This window comes from Camelus bactrianus, chromosome 30, assembly GCF_048773025.1.
Source record: "Camelus bactrianus isolate YW-2024 breed Bactrian camel chromosome 30, ASM4877302v1, whole genome shotgun sequence".
In the NCBI taxonomy this organism is placed as follows: domain Eukaryota; kingdom Metazoa; phylum Chordata; class Mammalia; order Artiodactyla; family Camelidae; genus Camelus; species Camelus bactrianus.
In genome coordinates, this window is record NC_133568.1 from 7211102 (window position 1) to 7230846 (window position 19745).

Below are 19745 nucleotides of genomic sequence, written 5' to 3' on the forward strand. Positions count from 1 at the left end.
AGGGATAGGGGATTGAACCCAGGACCTCATGCATGCTAAGCATGTGCTCTACCACTGAGCTCTACCTTCCCCCCTGAGAATGTGCTTTAGATTAGGAAAAATTCTTCTATCTCACAGATTTGAAGGGGAGAGAGGAGGTTCTCCCTGGGACACCTTTGGGTCATGAAGCACGTTCAGCCAAGCAGGGTTCCCCTGGACCCAGAGACAGATAATTCTGTAGGTTGTCCCATAGGTCTGTGGCTGTGCAGGGTGGATTACGAAGTCTTGAGGATGGAAGAGACCTTGGTCCGACTCCATTCATTGCTGGGATAAGTGTGGAGTAAGGGACTCAGGATGACTGACGTCTGGCATCCCACTGTCTGGGAAAGGCAGAGCCAGGACCTACTAGGAGTCATTTGCCAAGCAGGTTTTACTATTTCTATCCTGCCCACCCCAAGTCCTGCAGACAGCCACAGAAGGGTTAATTTTTGTCGGCCTGGAGGCCTGAGCCAGCACAGAGTGTCCATTGTGCGCTGCCCCCCTTGGAGTAGTCCTGGCCGCTGCTGTGTGACAAGGCACAGGGTTGGTTTTCACCTTGCGTGGGCTGCCCCTCCTCTGTGAGCGCATGCGTGATCGCGCACGTGTGCTCCCGGGCGCCGGGGCAGTGGTCCACCGCTACCAGAGGACTCGCAGCGGTCACCCAGATGCACCAAAAAAAATGTAGCTTGTGAACCTGGGGTGGCAGGTACGCGCTGGGAGAAAGGCAAAAGGAGAACAGGAGCTCTGTGTGCTGGGGAAGTAAACAGACGGGTTAGGTTTCTTTGCCTTTTTCTTGGGAAATCTTCTGGCACGTGGACGCGAGGGGCACAGACGGTGAATTGCACCGGGGCCGCCTGCTTGGGTGGGTCCACCGTTGGAGTGGTTTGAACCACAGGGCTCTGCAGAGCTGTCAGGGGCAAATTCATTTTCATTCAGAAAGAGCTTGGTGGAGCCCTGCAAGGGCCCCATCCTGCACTGGGCGCTGAAGCGGTTGTGAGTGTTGTATGACCACAGTCGGTCTCAGCCTGAGCCTGAATGGCAATCGAGGAAGGATCTGTGTACTGGAGCCAATGAGAAGGTGTATGACTACTGTCTGGTGGCAAGTTATACATTTGAGGGCAGTGTTAAGTCAGGGAGCATGAATGCTGTGGTCCAGAGTTTACAGTGTGTTCCCACGGAGGAGTGACGAGTCGGGTGTGACTTTGAAATGTGGAGCCTGGGATCTGTTTGTTCGTTTGTTCATTCATTCCTTCATGCAGCGAACATTTGGAGAACACCCATTGTCTGCTAGGCATTGCACAGATCGGTGGACGAGGCTCTAAGAAAAGATTCTCTCAGATATCAAGGCGGAAAGAATTCTGTGTATGTGATGCAACTGTGGGGACTGGTTTTGACTTGAACAGGGAAAATGCCTTGTTGGCTACTGAGCCGCAAGACTGAATTCCCAAGGTAGACCAGTGTGGAAGGTTTGGGGTTGATGTGTTCCTGGACGGGTTTATTTCAGACTGCCTTACTGTTTCATCTCCAGTATTTATCCTGTCGCACTCACACTGCCCTGGTCTGGTCCTCATGCAACAAGCACTGAATTTCAGCTGAGGTTCTTTATGGTTCCCCCTGCCTCTGACATCAGGTTCTCTTAACTCACCCATCACACCACCTGCCAGAATTATCCTTCTAAAGCATAGCTTCCTTACTGCCATCCCTTACTTAAGTGGCTTCCCATTACCTGTAAGATACAGTCCTGCTCATTAGCTTGACATTCAAGGATGCCCGTGATCTGGCTGTCCCCCTTGATCTCCAGGTGTACCTCTCACCAGTCGCCTTTGTACCACACCTCCTAGCCAAACCTCAGCTCTCTCTTTGCCGAGCAGAACTGCGCGTGCCTGCCCAAGCCTTGCCTCGTGCTGTTCCTTCTGTCTGCCGTGTCTTCCTCCTTCCCACTCTACTTACTGAAGCCCCTCAAGGTCAAAGCCACACCCTGTGCTGTCTTGAGGTCTACCTGTGTAGGTCCCTGTCTGTCTGCCTACACCTCGCCCAAGTGGAAGACACTTTCTCTTCCCTTTGGTTTTATTCTTTATTACAGGACATATAAAAGTCTGCTCTGTTTTGTTTTTCAAATCTCTCTTCAGCAGCATAAGCTCCTTGAAGAAAGAAATTGTATTCTAATTGTGTCTTAGGATCTTGATGTGAAAACTAAGAAATTGAATTTTCAATTTTTATGGCTCTCATTATTTGATAGTTTTAAGTTTTGGAGCTTTGTCTTCTACATTAATCAGTTAATAATTTATATCGCTAAATATAAGAAATTGTGAAGTGAATCATTTTTTTAAATGGAAGCTGTTTTCCCAATATTGGTAATTCATCCACTTTGTACTCCTATCTATTATCGTAAATTTTAGATTTCGCCGTCTTTTCTCCCATCACAGAAGTTGAATTAGATATTGGCCTACTTCTGGTTCAAAGGTCCGAACAGATTTAGTTTAGAAACTTTTTATGGAGAATATGCTCTCCTTTTGGTTTGACCCAGAGACAGTTTTATAGATAGGAAGTAGGGAATAAAATGTAACATTGGAGATTCCTGCCAGAGGAAGTGAACCACTGAACACTGCTGCCATAAGAAACATGGCTTGCATTTCATGAGTCTGAGGCAGAAACTGAGAAAGACTGGCTGGGCTTCTGCTAAGCAGAGACAAACAGGGACATGTTCTCAGGCACCCTGATGCCTCCAACAGCTAGTGTGTTAACCTGGCACTGGTAAGAGAGGCCTCAATGAACATTGTTGACTTGAATATGATGTTTTAAAAACTATATAAGACTCTGGGGAGGCAGGCAGATCGGTCTAGATGAGACAAAGAATTTTACAAGTAAAGGAAACAAAGTGTTGTCTGGTCTGACTGCCCTCCCCTATTCCTCAGTGGGGACTTTGTCCCTTTTGTAGCATGGGGCACAGGTGACTGTTCAGTGTTTTAGTTTGACAGCTTCAGGGACGATGCTCATGCTGTCACCAGGCAGCCTCTCCTTTTGCAGAAGTGCTGCATTCATTGGGTTTTCCCCTAAGTGGAAGCAGTTGTAAATGTATCTTTCTGCAGGGCTGGGAAATTTCCAGGAGCCAAGTCTGTTCCTGGGCTTCTCGGGGGGGACGAGAGGGACAGGGTCCACGGTGAGGCCCTGGCTACCTTGCTGATTGGCTTCCTCATGGGGCATCAGCTGAAAATGTACTGATTCCAGAGGGAGGAAGTACCCGCTTGGTCTTCAGTTTTCCAGTCCTTGGCTGTTCTAAAGGTGTCTTGGCAGACATTGTTGGAATTTTCTGGTGGGCACATTTGCTGGTCAATTCCCTAAATTCATGGGCTCCGAGGCAGCGACCTAAGGTATGCTGTCGTGTTCAGCCATTTGTGAAGGCTTGGATGTGATCTGACCTACAACCCTACAAGGGGAGAAAGGGCACGATGTCTTGAAGTTTGGGGCAGCCCCAGGGCTCTAGGTTTTCTCTTGAGAATGAACACTTGGGCTTTGAAAATGATGAATATGAAATTGGTAATGATGGGAATGAATAAGGGTGAAGGGTAGTTTAGCTGATCCTCTGACGATTTGGAGGGAGGAAGACAGAATGGGAGATCCTGCAGTGGGGTGGGGAATTCCTGACACTTCCAAAGGCCTGTGAAAGGCTCCCTCTCCCTCCTTCTCTTTTTTTTTTGTTGTTGTGTAGACAAAATGTCACTTTATTTAAGGACTGGAAAGGGAATTTAAACGGTCTCGAATGGCTATTTTTATCTAAATGATTGATAATGATTAAATATCTTTTGTGTCAGAAACACTTTTAGCGTTTGTTTGGCATCAGTCACAGCTTTCGAAGTAACCTCCCACTGAACTTTTTGTTTTCCCTTTACTGATCTGCACATAAGTTGTGCATTTGTTTTAAGAAATAAAGATAAGATGCGTGCGTAATTAAAATAATTCATAACGAAAAATGATGAAGAAAGATGGTCCAGATATCAACTCTGCTTCCTCCGAGGGGGTGGAGAGCTTGGTTCAGGCAGCCTGAGGTTGTGTTCAGCTGTGCAGACCGTTCCTCACATGTGGGAAGGAAGTTGTGCAAGAGGCCAGCAGGTGCCGTTCGCACAGACCTGAGTACCAGCCCTTAGACTTCCTTTCGCCGTGGTCGGTTTTGATGGTGACTCAGCCGGCTGTGGCTTTAGTGTAAGGGAATTCTAGTTTGTCACTGGACAGGAGGACTTACCTCTCTGACCTTTACTCTTGGGCCCACAGCCATGAAAATTAATAACAATTCAACGAAAGGCTGTGTGTGTGTGTGTGTGTGTGTGTGTGTGTGTGTGTGTATTTCCCCCTCTGCTCCAACATAATCTGATTTGGGAACATGCCCTTTCTGGTTTGATTTCTTTCCAATCATTTTTTTTCCCTGATGCCATCAGTAAGTGGGCTGGGGCTTCTGCAGCTTAGGTTGAGTTGCCATTGAGGACATGTGCCATCCTGCCATGGCTAATTATTTCTCTGCTTCTCAGTTGCAGATCTGATCTCTCCTGAACAACCTTACCGTGTCTCCATCCCTGGGACTCTGAACCCAGCAGCTGGACCACTTTGTCGTTGGAATTTGAGGTGCCCTCTCTCCTCACTCCTCACCTTCCCCTTCTCCCTTTCCCCCCTCCCCCTCCTGAGAACCCCTGAAGACTGTAGGATTGTCATGGAGTCCAGGGAAATCTTAAGCAGCTCCCGGCAAAGGGGGAGCGAGTCGGAATTCCTGCCAGTCTCCTCGGCCAAGCCCCCGACTGCTCCTGGCTGTGCAGGGGAACCGTTGCTCTCTGCTCCAGAAACTGGGAAGGGGATCCCAGGAGGCGGAGAACGCATGGAGCCAGAGGAGGAGGACGAACTGGGCTCAGGGCGGGATGTGGATTCCAACTCCAATGCGGACAGTGAGAAATGGGTGGCAGGAGATGGCCTCGAAGAACAGGAGTTTTCTATCAAGGAGGCCAACTTCACAGAGGGGAGTCTGAAGCTGAAGATTCAGACCACAAAGCGGGCCAAGAAACCCCCCAAAAATCTGGAGAACTATATATGCCCACCTGAGATCAAGATCACCATCAAGCAGTCTGGGGACCAGAAGGTGTCCCGTGCTGGGAAAAATAGCAAAGGCGCGAAGGAGGAGGAAAGAAGCCACTCCAAAAAGAAGGTAGGGAGCCCGTTTACGAGATTTTTGCTTGTTTGTTTTTTTGCCAGTTTATCCTCAAATTTTAAGGGTCTATTTGCTTATTACTTATTTTTCTTATGAATTACCCATCTCCTTGATGGAATACTTGGGGCCTCCAGAAGAAATGTCTCTGATACCTTGGTATCGTATCTAGTGAATTAATATGACTTTACTAGAATTATGATCCTGAAAATTCCTATTTATTGTAGCAGCCAGTTGGCTGGGTCAGATCTGGCTAAGCTGTGACAGAATTTTGAAAGTGTCTTTTTTTTTTTTTCTTAATGTTTGTGCTTGTTCTCATAGCCAAGAGTGGAATGTTGAAAAATTGTGGTCCATCAGAACAGCTAAGAACTGTTAACAACCTCCTTTTGGTTTCAATCACTGCTGTAAATCTTTCTAAAACAGACAAGTCCCTTACTTGACCGAGGAAGTCCAGTCTTCATAGTAAATGAGGCTTTCAGGGGGCTGAGCAGTCGTTATTCTGGAAGCCAGGGGTGAGCTTCAGAGCTGGACATGGGGAAAGGGAAGGGGCAGGGGAATGACCTGAATATTTCTCTAACACATTGTAGACTTTTAAGATGAGATGTTTAGTGAACTTAATTCGTTGTCATTTTCCTCATAAACGTCTCCAGGTGCCTGGTGATGTTGTTTTGTTGGGAACGTGCAGATCCATGCTTCACTGTATTTGTTTTGTGTCACAAAGTGTTACAGAGACCTCCGTCCTGGGAGGGCTGTGGCACTCGGTTATGATGGTGGGGGACTGCCTTCATCTAGGAAGGTTTTGTTTCCAAGAATCTCTGAGTCTTGTGAATGGCTCTGAAAGGGGTCCTCTTGCCGGCAGAGCTTTGGGGTTCTAGGTAGTTAGGTGTTAACCAGAGTTTGTATAATTGTCTCTTACATCTTATTGTTTGTTTGGGCTCTAGACATGATGGAAGATAAAAGTGCCACGTATGAATGAATGAACCTCTTTTTCGTATAGGCCGAGAATAATCTAGTATTTCTGTTGCCAGTGTTTGTTTTTTCAGGGTAGTCATTTTCAGTAAAACTGCCAAGAATCATGTCGTTTCTTTAGTGCAGGGCTTGTGTCCTTCCTTATGTTAGGTGTTTTGGCTGATTTGCTGCAGTTAAAATCCAAAAGCTTGGACTAGAAGAGACTTTCTAGGGCGAGCAACACCTTCCAGTTTGCTCAGGCTAGCTTGGTGTTTAAAGAGACAGTCCTGTATCCAGGACCCCCTTGGTCCCGGGTGAGCCGGCTGCCCATCTTCCTTTAACATCTGAAACACAAAGGGATTTTCAGAAACTGGTTTGTTTTCACGTAGCACAGAGGTAGCGCTCACCTCTCTCCTCTCCCCAAACAACTTTGCAGTGCTTCCTGGGTTCTCTGTCGTAAAACCAAAGGTTATCTAGGTGCATGTGGAAGCTTTTGAGATTCCTGCAAGCAGGTACAAAGCAATGCAAGCAGGCTCCATTTAGAAACTGAGGCTTTGCTGTGGAGTTGGGACCAGCTTCAGCTTTGAAAATGAGTATCTTTGTCTCTGGTTACTGAGATGGCGCAAAGAGTGTTGTTGAGTTTTTGTGTGGGTGGGCAATCTTGGAAACTGAAGTAACTGTTTTCCCTTCATCCTCACCACTGCCAGAATTCCATCAACAGCCCACAGTTTTGGGTGTGCAAACCCACATTCACTATCCTAGAAAGAGACTTCAGTTGTCCTGATTAGGCACTGCTTTCCCTAAGGCCGTAGGACTGTCCCCAAATACAGCCTTCTGCCTGTTGGAACTCCCCAGGGTAAAACTTGGATTTGTGACCTAGGGGCGAGTTCCAAGCTGAAATGTGCAAGGGACCTTCACTCTCATGTCTGAAATTCTTGGGCTGGTCATTCTCACCCCAGAAAAGCTGGATGCTGTCTGTGTGCTTTATTGGAAAGAGAGATGGAACCTCTTCTTTGAATATGTGACTTCCCAAGTATGTTCCTGAGCCTCAGCAATGGGAGGGAGAAGAAAGGAAAGGGAAGGGCTGAAATCCAGCGCACAGTGCGGCATTATGCTGGTGCTGTGATGGGGATATCTGTGGAAATTTAAAACTTTTAGAAGCTTCCTTCACATTGCATTTCTTTATCCTTCCTACATTTATTTGCGCCTCGAGCTGGTACTTTCCAGAAAATGAAGTTATTAGTCCTGGGTCTTAATCACTTGATAGATGGGTGATAGGAAGTTCTCTGATCTCTATTGAATTAGAATATTAACTTTATTTCCCTTCAAGTTTGCAAACAAGGAGCAAGCAGAAGCCGAAGCTGTGACGGGGAGGTGGCGACCTCGCCTGCCATTTGTATAGAAAAGTTCACGGGCATGGGCTTGCAGAATGTATTTCCTGGTATGAGTGGGAAGTACGTGACCAGTGATTTAGGATTGAGAAAAGGATGAGGGTGGCGTCTTGTAAGCAACAGATCAGTGTCTCCCTCTAAAATCTAGTCCCGGATCTCTCATTGGGAGGGAGGCTGCTCATCGAAGAAGTGTGCACTGAGGGGCCCCTGGGATGCAGGGCCTTTGCCCAGAGCTGGGAAAAGGCTCTGTTGAGGCTGATGGGAAAAAAAAAATGAGTGTTAATCATCATGCACTATGTTGTTGGTATTTTCCTTTTGCAGACCGATTGATTTTATTCGAGTCATTGTTTGACAGCCTTAGGCAAAGACAGCTTATATTGGATCCCAAATGATTTTTTTATCTTTCTTTTATTTTTTTTTGTAAAAAGAGCATTCTGTAGGGTAATGATGGTTCCTGCATTACACCTAGTGTGTCACTGCTAGTTCTCGCCGTTTCTGTTTGTACATGTTCTACTGCTTAGGGGTGAAGATACCTGTGTGGTATCCTTAAGAGCTTTATTCCAAATTTCCAACATAGGTCCGATCCTCCAAACTGGAGACTTGTTACAGATTTTCAGATAACACGGGCACTCCTGTAGTAAGATATTAGGAGGAACCCATGAAAACACCACCTCACTGGCTCAAGGGCACATGGACTCTTCTAACCAGTGGACAGGTCACCTCCCTTCTGTATAAAATTAGGATGGTGGTTGAGATGCTATCTGGAAGAAGGTATATGAAGAATGGATTTATGGGAGGTGTCAGAGCAGAATTTGGTAAGAAGCAGGGGCTGAAAGAGAGCTCAGGACATGCTACAGGGCCTCGGAGCTGTCCTCCAGGGGGTCCTCCATTGCCGGTGGACCGTGATGCACCCAGGTTTCTGTCACAGCACCCACCTTGTTGCATCTTAGACTTAACTCAGGTAAGTGGTGTGATGCCTTAAACATCCTCTACTTCCCTACTAGGGCACTCAATAAAAACAACAGAGAACATGAGGATGAATCTCTAGAAGCACATTCAGGCACCACATGCGAGCTTAGAATGTTCCAACAGTGACGGATTTGTAAGAGGCAGGTTCACCAGCATGTGTTGGACAGACGAGCATCGCACAGTGACCCGGGGTGGGAGATGTGGTGCGGTCATCTGCACCAACTGGCTCTGTGACTTTGGACCTGGAGTATAACCTTGCGAAAGCCCCGGTTTCCTCATCTACCAAATGGAGATGATATTTCCACACGGTATAACTCAATGGAAGATTTTAGGAAAATGTGGGTAATTTACAGAGCACGTATCATAGTAATAGTTCCAACTGACTGAGCTAGGGGCAGACTCTTGGCTAGTATTCACTTTCTCTGTTAGTCCTTTTAATGATCCTGTCAGGTAGACATTATTTGTTAACAAATGAAAAAATTGAGGCTCAGTGGCTTCAAATAAGCAGGAGCAGGGTTGGCTTTGAAGTCAGTTTTTCTTGACTGTAAGGCTGATGCTGGACTCCAGGTCCTGAGTGACCACACTTGAAAGGACTGCTGGGAGGTGAGGGCCCAGGACAAGGGTGTTTCTCTCCCACTTTCCCACCCTGGCTAGCGGGGCAGGATCACAGCCTGGCTCACTGTCTTTAACTTCAAGTGTTCCGGGATGTTTGAGAGAGCTTTCAAAGTCTCATGAGTTACAGGTCTTATTTTTTTTTTTTCCTTTATTGTGCGTATATATTTTCACTTGTTTTTAACCAAAATACAACTTACATTTTGTTTCTTTGGACTTCATTTTCCCTTTTCCCTAGCTTCATCAGGAGAACCTGTTTTCTCCAGCGGCAGGAATTTCAGCCTCACGTCCCTCAGGTGCCAGCCATGGTCCTAGAAACACGTTCACCATTCATTCTTAGTGACCCCACCTAGACCAGCATCCTCCGTCTTGTGTTCCGTTCTGAGCACGCATGACCCTCTGTCAGGGGGTCTGATAGGTCACGCTCCACTTACTGATTCTTCAAATAGCACCTTCTTTTTGTCAAATACTCAAAATGTGGGTAGAAAAAAAGGCTTTTGGGATAATGTAGACTGGAAGCTAGGCTGGCATCGGATTGCAGAGAATGAGGAATATCAAATAAATAAAGAGATTTGCATTTCATTCTGTAAGTAATGGGAGTGCCTGGCAAGCTTTGAGCTGGGGAAGGGACGGGCTGAGGGTCCAGGGGAAAATGGCGACAGTGACGTGGGGCGGAGAAGCGTGAAAGCATTGTCTGGAGACGCAGCTGTCAGAGAGGAGGGCTGCACGAGGGCTCTCCGTTTGCCCTGTGGACTGCTGAGAGGCACGTTTATCTCTGACCCTCTGTGGCCTGTAAGTTTGGAGGGGGCTCTAAGAGGGCGCGTTGAGCAGGAGATGAACGGTGGCTCAGACTGCTGGACATCTGAGCTGTCACTGTCTCCTCCACTCTGGCAGGTGGTCCTGAGCCTCAAACAGAGAGCCCCACACCCCTCTTAAGGCTCAGGGGTCCCTCTCTCACCATTGTTTTGCTTAGCACCTTCCCTGGTCACTCCCAGGTGCATCGCTTGACCGAGGACTTGCCCTCCATTCTTCCAGGGGTGGGAATGTGGCATCTTGAACTCCTGAAAGTATGATTGCTTCCCCCACGACACCAACAGCCTGACTAGGAAAGCCGGTCTTGCCAGCTTTTCTACACAAGAGGATAAATTTCCCCTCTTGTTTAATTTTATGTTTTCTCTCTATAGATTTTTTTTTAAAGCAGCACATTCATATCTATTCATCAGGGTCCCTGGGAATTTTGTTTCCTGATAGGTTTCTCTCTATATTTTATAGCTAAAGCCATGTGGAGGGTGGTGAATGACCTTCTCCACAAAGTAACTGTATCCACGGAGCAACAGGTAACGTTTCTCATCAGGAGTTGGTGTCTGGGAAAGAGCAGTGGACTTGGGGACTGGAGTCCTGGGCACTAGCTTTGCCCCTGTTATTAATAATTTCGGTAAGACTGCTTTACCTTCCTGGATCTTAGTTTCTGCATGTTAAAAAAAACTTTTTTGAATGAAAAAAAAAAAAAAAACTTTTGACCCCTGAAGCTTGATTTCGGTTCTAAAAACTAGAAACTTTAAGTCATTCTGTTAGATGAGGCAAGTCTTTCTCTTTAAGAAAACGAGTTACTATAAACAAAATTGTTGACCTCTCTTTAGACCCATTGTTCTGCCATCAGATTGTTTCTTTTTTGCCCCTGTGTCAAAAGGCCTGAAATCATGGGAGCGAATGTCAGACTTGAGCTTAAAAAGTGGTGAGATTTATCAAGCTTGCATTCCACGAGGCTATTCCAGGAATGTCTGGCTCCCTGCTTCCCGCCTGGTAGGTTTCTTTTCTTCCTCCCGTGTTTGGGATCCTCTGGGGGTTTGAAGCGCCCTGCTGGCTCTTCTCCTCTCGGTAATCAGTCTCATTTTGGACTTCTCCAGTGAACGTTCTTTGGTGAACGCCATGCCATTGGAGATAAACCTGTCCGAGTAACCAAGCAGGAAAACTTCCGTTCTGATGGAGTCACTCGTTTGCGGGGGTGCTGAGTGCTGAGGAGGTGTGGGCTGTCTCAGAAGCTGTGTGTTTCTTTATGTTGATCCTGTTTTAATATTGCTCGTGGCTGTGTTAAATTGTGTTAGCTGGGGGGCATTGCCCGTGTCTTATGTCTGATGCCTGTGCAAGCGTCTACTAAGAAAGCATGCTTTTTTTTTTTTGGTGTTGGTGGTGGTGGGAATTGCTATGTGGATTTATTTAGAGACAATTCAAAGGTCTTTTTATCTCTGTGGTCACTTATCTGCCAAACCAGGATCGCTGCTGAGCTCAAAGCATGACTCAAGATGAAACTTTCAAAGCAGTGTCATGAGAACAACCAAGTGGGGTTCAGCTGTGTTTCCTTGCACCCCTGCCACGCTCCCAGCATTTGCAGAGTCACCCCCTTCTCCACCATCACAATCCTGCAGCCTCGAAAAGTCCTCTCATGGCTGCATTTCCAGTGGACCTTCAATTACGTTGCCTTTTTTTTCTCTTTAATAAAAGGCCAGAGAAACAATCCCTTTTTGCCCTTCTCTGCCCCATCCTCTGATTCTTCTGAGTCCTGCAACTTTCAGTGAAAAACATCTGTCTGTACCACAATGCAGGGCATCCCAGGACGTCCCCCTGCAGCCTCGCTTGCTCGTGAGACATGAGTGGCTTTGGTCAGGAAGTCCCCGGTCTGGTTAAGGGCCCCCATGGCGGAGAGCATGGGGCTGGGGAGCTGCAGGGAGGTTCTCTGAGAGCCAGGCCTTGCTTCAGGCTCCTGACTGCCTTACCTGCAGAAATGAAATGGCACGAGGCAGTGAAGGCTTGTGTCTGTAGGGGGTTTGTTTATCCACACTCAGCTCAGACTTCATGTTACAGTTTGCACATGGCCAGACTGCTCTGGGGATATGGTTTCAGCTTGTTGGGTCCTCAGGGTGACTTGCCTTGGAAGGTGGCATTAAGGCCTTGGGCACCCAACCACCCAGGGGGAACCAGTGGCTGTCAGCGGGGAGGGCAGAAGTCCAGCAGCGCCGGGTTCCCGGGAGGTGTGCAGACCGACGCAGCATGCAGACACCTGCATGGACCAGCAGTCGTGCCCAGCGTGCTCGGGAGTCTGAACTCGTGCTGGCTGGTGAAGCAGCGATCTTGCGGTGCAAGCTGAGGCTGCTGTCAGAGCGTGTCGGAACACGGACAGCCGGAGCGCAGAGGGCAGGTCTGGACAGCATCACTCCTAGGGCTCCTCTGACTTTCCCTCGTACTCCACTGGGTCTCGCCCAGTGAAGGCAGGGGCCCCCGCGTGTACCTAAGTGTGCCTTTGTCTCTGAAGTCCCAGGTTTGTTTTGTTTTTTTTCCTGCCCGCCGCTTCCTCCCCAGACTCACTTCCCTCTCCTCCCCACCAGCCTGTGACCTCAGCGGGGGGAACAATGCACGCCTTTATTGACTCTGAGAAGTCCAGGCAGTTCCCATCTTGGTACCCGGCCCGTGAGGCCACTCGGTAATCATCGTTAGTATCAAATGCGGTTCCTTCAGTGTGTTCTCTAGGCCTTGTTTATTGGGTTTTCCCCACATCGTCTTCTTTGACTCTCCCTCAAGCTCGTAGCCAGTTTCACAGTTAGGGGGAGGGATCAGAGGTGGAGAAGAGGGGGTAGAGGATTCTTGAAGGGACATGGGCAGACAGAAGTTCTGTCCCCAGGGTGGGCCACGGTGCCTTGCCGATAAGGAGTAACCAGTTGCAGATGGGAATCTGCCCGGGGGTGTGGGCAGCCTTTCGTGCGGGGCCAGTTAGTTCGTTTGTTTGTTGCTGGGAATGAGAACCCAGCTTGGGGGTTTCTGCGTTTTTCACAACGGGCTACATTCCTGGAGAACCGACTTAAAGGAGTTGCTTCTCGTGGTGGATCCTGGGTGTAGCTGCAGGGATCTGTTTGTAGCATACAGTGGGAATCTCTGTGATTTCTCCATCCTTGTCCTTTTAGGGGAGCAAAGGAGTAGACACCAGTTTATCTGGAGGTGTGGCTTTTTCTCGCGCCATCAGGTCCCTGCTGGATTGTGGCCACCGAGTAAGTGGCAGGTTGGCCTCATGCTGGGATGTGGGTGCCACTGGGTCACGAAGGAAGCCAAGCTCAGGAGATCCAGAAAGGGACTGAGAACCAGGAGTTAAATCTGTTGAGGTGACAGGCTAGAATCTGGCGCCAGGTCAGAAGGCAGGCAAAGGCCAGACACAGAAGCTACGGGTCACAAGACAGGAATGTGTCCATAGTTGGGTCACACTTTCAGAATCACGGACTTCACAGAGAGTCAGAAGAGCGAGCCTCTGAACACTTCCATTTTAGCATCCGTCCTAAACAAACAAAAACCACCTCCCCAAGTCCGTCATGGATGGTTGTTTGGCTGCTGCTCAGTGGCCCTCAGGGAGGAGACTCAATGCCACCTCTTGAGGCAGCTCTGGTTTTAGTAAAGCTCTTTCTTATGTTGCACTAAAGTCATCTTTTAAAGCCTGAGTATTTCCAGTTCCTGGGATTCTGTGGTTTCCTGAGACCGAAGCATCTTGCTTCCTGTGCTAGGAATGCCCGTTTGTCACTGTCCTTCCTAAACTGCACAGGTGGGGAGGGCTCACGAGCAGAGGGCAATACCGGGAGGTGGTCTGGCCCTGCAGGGGACTGTGACCTCTTCTGCTCTGAGCGTAATGCCTCTGTTAACAGGACCCCGGGCGGTGCCAGCTCTCCAGCAGCTTCATCACTGCTGGCGTATACTGAGCTCAAGGCCAAGGAGACGCTCTGATTTCATACTGCTGCTTGTGCTGCTTCTGCTGGTCCAAGTCATCGCATCCTACATACAGTGGGTTCTTTGGGCCAAAATGCAGGTGTTTGCACTATCTCTTTGGGCACAGGTCTCGGCAGGGATCTGAATCAAATACTGGTCAGATGGTCTGGTCTGGGTCTGTGGCCCCGGCAGAAGAAGCACAGAAATAGGGCAGCTGGGACATGAAGATGGTCTTCTGAGTTCCTCTTCTGTGCCTTCCCGGCCGGGGCGTCTCTGGATGGCTCTCCACCGGCTGTGAACCTGGCTTCTCATTTACAGTTTGGCCTTTTTGGATCTCAGTGAAAGGCTGTTGGACGTGTGGTGTCGGATGTAAGGTACTGTTTTCTCAGTTGTGGTGTAAACTCTCTGAGGACAGAAGTTACATCTTTTATTTCCCAGCCCGGGTGCTCCCAGCCTTGGTAGCTCTGTGCCAGTGGAGATAGTTTGATGGGAAACTCTCTTTATCAAAACAGCTTCTGCCTAGTCAGCCCTGTGTATTTCGCTTTGGTTTCTTAGAAGCATCTGAACCCTTTGATCATGCTGCCTTTTTTTGTGTTCTCATCCAGATCCACTGTAGCAGAGCTGAAGCATCTCAATTTTACACGCGTCTACAGAGTCGTATGGTGTGTTCAGCATAAATGCTGTGTGGGGTGTAGACAGTTCTCATTAGGAAGAACTGGTCTCAGGGCATTTAGGGCAAAACCCAGGACAGTATAACAAACTGTCAAAATGAGTGTTTGAAAGAGTGCACGGTGTGGAAACTTGGTGGCAGCCGTCATGTCTGCCCAGCACCTTTACGAAGCGTTCACATCGCCCAACGGCGGCCTCTTTCTGGTTTGTTCTTAGGACAGTTCGTGAAGTAGCTTGTTGTTCCTCCCTGTTTTACAGACTGAGGAAGGGACTTCGAGAGCTTTTAGCTGGCTTGCCCTGAGGTTACAGCTGATTACCGGGGGGGGGGGGGGGGGGGAAGGGGTTGGGGAAGCTCCAACCCTCATCAAGCCCGCAGTCTCCTGGTTTCTGGCATCAGGAAGTGATCATTGAAAGATGGGATTTAGCTGATCCTGCGGGTACCACATCCTCAGGGAGAGAATAGCTGGGTCCTGTGAGCTCACCTGGCTGGTCCTGCTGCCTGCTCCTGGTCTAGGCTGTGGGTGAGCCTGGGCGAGGCAGCTTCGTCCCGCAGACCCTCAGCTCCTTTCTTGCACCCACAGCCACCTTCCTGCTGGAAAGCAGCGAGGCATGGTAAGAAGCGATGGCTGGCGGTGTGCGGAGACAGGGCTCCGGGTAACAGGCTCACTGTGACTTAATATAGAAGCTGATCACAAAGTATTCTCAAGTGTCCAGGTTTGGACAGAAAACGTGGCATTCAGCGCAGGCTCCTCCAAAGCAAGGTTCCATGAGAACTGTCCGGCCTGAGGCTTGAGGGGAGCATGGCTACCCCACGCTGGGGGTTTCTGGTTTTGAGTCCTCTGCCTTTGACAAGTGAATCTCTGATTTCTCATGTTTAACAAGGGACTAATTCTGTCTCTTTTCTTTACGTGTTTCATTGAAGATAACCTGAACGGATGGTCGTGAGGTGGTTCTGAAATGTTAAAAGTGCAGTGGAAATATAGATGCTTTTCTGTAGAACTATCCTATAGTGGATTCGTAGCAAACTGTAGTCTCTAATCAAACTTTTCCACGCTTCCTCCAATACCTCCCCCATCCCACCCACCATTCCTTGTCTCTCTCTTCCCCTGCGTTGGATAAAGTCCCCAGACGCGGCTGTGATAAACGGCAGCTGCGGGTTGGAAGCGATCGCAGCCTGGTCCAGATCACCACCACATGGTGTAATTGCCCTTTGTGAAATTCTGGGGCGAGAGGTCAGCCCTCTTTACCCATCTTTGTCACTTCTCAGTCATCTGTATCCTGGTGGCCGTTGTGTTATCCCAGCATCTTTCCCTTACCCCCACCTCCCCATCCCCCCACCCCTCATGGAGCCCAGGAAAAAACCATCTGCTGAGTTGGCTTTCAGAAGATTTTTTTTTTTTTAAATACCAATTTCCCTTTGTTCCGAGGCAACGTCCAATCAGAGCTGGGGGTCTGCCGGGTTTGGCGAAGGGCTGGTATTGTGTTTCGTGCTCCCGGAGGAAAGGTTGTCCACTTGCTTTTCTTTTTGATTCGATTCCCTGCCATTCTGCAGCAGACTCAGAGTTACAGCTGCCGCTGTCAGCTGTAGACGGGGACCCCCTTGGTTAAGAACCTACACGTTAATCCTTTGGCGGGGGGTGAAAAAAAAAAGCAAAAACAAAACGGAAAAAAAAAATTAAAGTGACTGCTAACAAGAATATTTCTTCCTGTTCTCATCTCATTTCGTAAGTCACACAAGGTCCCACTGGTTCCTGAAGCTTAGGCCTGCTGGTCTTGGATGTCGGCTTGGAGAGCCCTTGGTGTCCAGCCTCTGATGTTTCCTGATTTCCTGCTGGAGAGCAGAGCCTCACATCAGAGGCAGAGCAGAGTCATTCTCTTGTGGGAAACCCGAATCACTGGGGAGGACAGCGGGCTCGGCAGACTGCTTTCCCGAGCAGAGCAAGGACCGTCACTTTGGTACTTAGCACAGCTGGGAACTTAGCCAAGCACTCGCTGTACGTTGTCTACTGAATCCCCACCACCACCCCGGTGGAGATGTTATTCCCTCTGTCCAGATGTATCCCGTGAGGTGCAGAAGCCTCCCTGTGGCTCGCCTCTGGTCCCAGAGTCGGGAAGCTGGTGTGCCAGCGGGTCCGCCCTCCGAGCTCCAAAGCAGGTCCTCCCGCAGGGCGCGGGGGAGCTGGAACCCAAGGCAGCGCCCGAGACCCTTGCTTTCCCACCCTGCCCTCCCAAAGACCTTGGGCGGGGTGCCTTCTCAACACTTCCATTTCTCTGTAACCTGGAACCAAATAGCTAGATGCCGGAGAACCCAGAGGAATAGTTTGGTCCAAATCTTGTGAAAGCTTTATAAGCTCTTCTTTTTATTCCTGAACTTTGAGCTTCTGTCCTCTTTTGCTGTCCTGTTCCACAAAATGCATAAAAATCCTCTCCGTAGATTTAAGAGATGCTCTGACACGTCTTTTCAAGCGATCCTGCGGCTTCAGGGGCCTCTGGCCTTGCACAGCCGGCCCTCGCCGCACCCTCTCCTGCCTCCTGTCCCCCTGCTTTGCCGGGTGAGGCCCTTTATAAACAAAGGGTGGGTTTTGCTCCTTTATGGTGATGAGAGCAGAGGTCCGGGAATGAACACGTGATGGATTCTATAAATTGGTGAAAACCCATCAAGCTGTTTTTAAAGACCCCATCTCCTCTCTCCTCTCACCGTTAGGCTGGGACCCAGACCCAGAGTGTGGGGGGCTGGAGGATCCCCTTAGAATGGAGTGTGAAATAAAGTAAACACAACAGAAGGAGAGGGCGTTCAGTGGTTTCTCTTTTGCTTCCTTCTGAGGATACAGAATTTTCCTTGATAACTTAAGATGTGTGTGTGTGTGTGTGTGTTTATTTTAATCATTTTGGCCAGGAGGGGAGGTAATTAGGCTTATTTATTTTGGGCAGAGGGACTGGGGATGGACCCCAGGACCTCATGCATGCTAAGCATGCACTCTGCCACTTGAACTATACCCTCCCTTCGCGTGTGCATTTATTTTAATATCTTAAAATACATTGTAGGCTCCTATTAATGTGAGTGATAAGAAATAGAGTGAATTTACTGGCCAGCGCTCTCAGCTTTTCTCCTGAAACTCGCCTATAAAATCCTTGTTCAGCATCTTACTGTATGAAAGGAGGTAATTTTTACTAAATGCTGTCTCCTTCACTTTCTAATACAGTCCAGGAGTGAAAACAAATCTTGCCTGAGGCAATTCAGAGAGAGAAGACAGCTTATAAACACATCGGACTAGGTGAGAGAGGTTTTAAGGGACGGGGTCAGTAGGCTGGGTGGCAGCGGGTACAGGGCTGGGGGGCCCTGGGGCGGAGAAGAATGTCCCTACTCTCCGCTCTGCCGTTTGACTCAGGCTGCGTCTTGGCTTAGCCAGGGACCCTTTCTAGCTCGGTTTCCCCCGAGGCTGCAGATCCCAGAGACGAGAGAGCAGGACAAACAGGAGGAAGTAGTGAAGGCGGAATGTTGACTTCAGAACATGGGGCTCTGCTGGGACCTGAGGGAGGTGCCCCAACAGAGAGAAGGTCACAGAGCTGAGCTGAGCAGACTTGGGTGCCTCTGCTGATGCCAGCGGCCCCCTCACGGGGCTCTCTCTCCTCCGCATCACTGAGTCGTTCATCAGTTTTTGCACCCATTTAATAAAAGGTATTTTCTTCAGTCCCTGTGCGTTGAATGCTAGGTGCTGTCATGGAGATATAAGAGGACAAGAATCCCTGAGGTGTCCTGAGTGGGGAAATGTCTGATTTGCAGGCTACGTCAAAGCAGGAACTGAGGAATCAAAGTAGGAAGAAGGATGTCAGAATTTGCAAAAGATACCTTGCAGTTGGCTGATTGATTTAATTGAGTGATAGGGACAGGCTGTGGCTAATGAAAAAAAAAAGGAACCTGGAAACAGAAGGAGATGAGACTTGAGTGGAAGGAAGGCGTCCCTTCTGCGAGACACGTGTGGTTTACGGTACTGATGTGTTTCATTGATGGGATGTCCTTGAGATTTCCAGCCTAGTAAGAAGAAGAGAGGAAAAAAAGCAAGATTGGCCCGAAACTTGAAAAAAATCACGTCACACATTTTGGCAGGGGAAGCAGAATCCAGAAAAATCGGTGGAGGAGATGGGAGGCAGAAGACCTGATGTGTTGGGGCAGATCAGGTTCAAGGACGGCGGCCACGTGAGAGCTGGCCGCCGCAAGGGGGGGAGGGGTGGCGTGGTGGGGGAGGGGTCAGGGACCCTGCCTGTGCCTGTGGGCTGTGTCAGTTAGGGTCTGGCGGAAGGGGCTGCCTCTGAAAGGCTCCGTCAGTCCCCGTGACCTTTGCAGAGGAGGGATGGAGCCGCTGATGAGAAAGTGGGTGCTCCTGGACGAGCTTGGCCTGTGGCTCTGGACCTCTCAGTGGTACGCACTGCTCCCCTCTGGGTGCTGGTGGCTTCCCCCTAGTACAGAGGTGACTGCTGATAACCTCCCCGGCCCCCGGGGTGGGGGGCAGCCGTGCAGGTGGGTCTGGAGAGGGGCTGCCCCAGGCTGGGCCAGCTGGCCCTCCACCTCCAGGGAGGAGCAGGTGCTGAACTTCTGGATGTCTGGCTTTTCTTCTGGCTTCCTTCCTAAATGACAGCCGACCTTTGCTCCCAATTTCAGGCCTGCAGCAGAGCCCTGCCCGTCTGGGCCTGCGGGGCACGGGCTGCTTCTGCTCGGCTCATTCGACTTAGGGAGATAATTGCTGGTCCTTGGGGCTTGTGTTTCTCAGAAGAGGACAGCCCAGCCTGTGGGGTTCAGCCTCCAGGCAGTGGAGGCGAAGAGCTGGAGGGGAGGACGGAGGTTTGAAGAAATAATCCAAGTCAAATCTAGGGACCACCAGAGAAGGACCCACAGTTTCCTTCCTTCATCATGCTTTCTCTGATGGGCTCTGCATGAGGAGCCCTGTGTAAGAGGGTGGTGTGCTTTGGTGTGTGTGTGTGTCTGGCCTCTGGAGAGACAGGCTGTGTATGATGCAGTGGAGCCCTGGCTGGGACGCGAGAGGTTGGTCTCTGCCCTTGACCACCTGTGTTTCCTCTTGTTCCTAGGGAGTCACGTCTTCAAATGAAGATGGTGAAACAGAAGATAGAGAAGCCTTTTCCAACTCTGATAACCTAGTAAACCCCCCACAAAGCTGATTCACGTAACTAGGAGACATATTAATCTGTGG

General features: G+C 49.3%; 1 protein-coding gene across 3 annotated transcripts in view; it reads left to right on the forward strand.

The window, feature by feature from the left end:
• The window catches only part of SETBP1 (SET binding protein 1), a 363104-nt gene that overhangs the window by 16965 nt on the left and 326394 nt on the right, over positions 1-19745 (forward strand). For all 3 annotated transcript variants that reach the window (XM_074355256.1, XM_074355257.1, XM_010961443.3), the window contains exon 2: positions 4542-5206. In XM_074355256.1, coding sequence (XP_074211357.1) covers positions 4721-5206 — 486 coding nt within the window. In that variant the 5' untranslated portion in view covers positions 4542-4720. The remainder of the gene's footprint in view (positions 1-4541; positions 5207-19745) is intronic.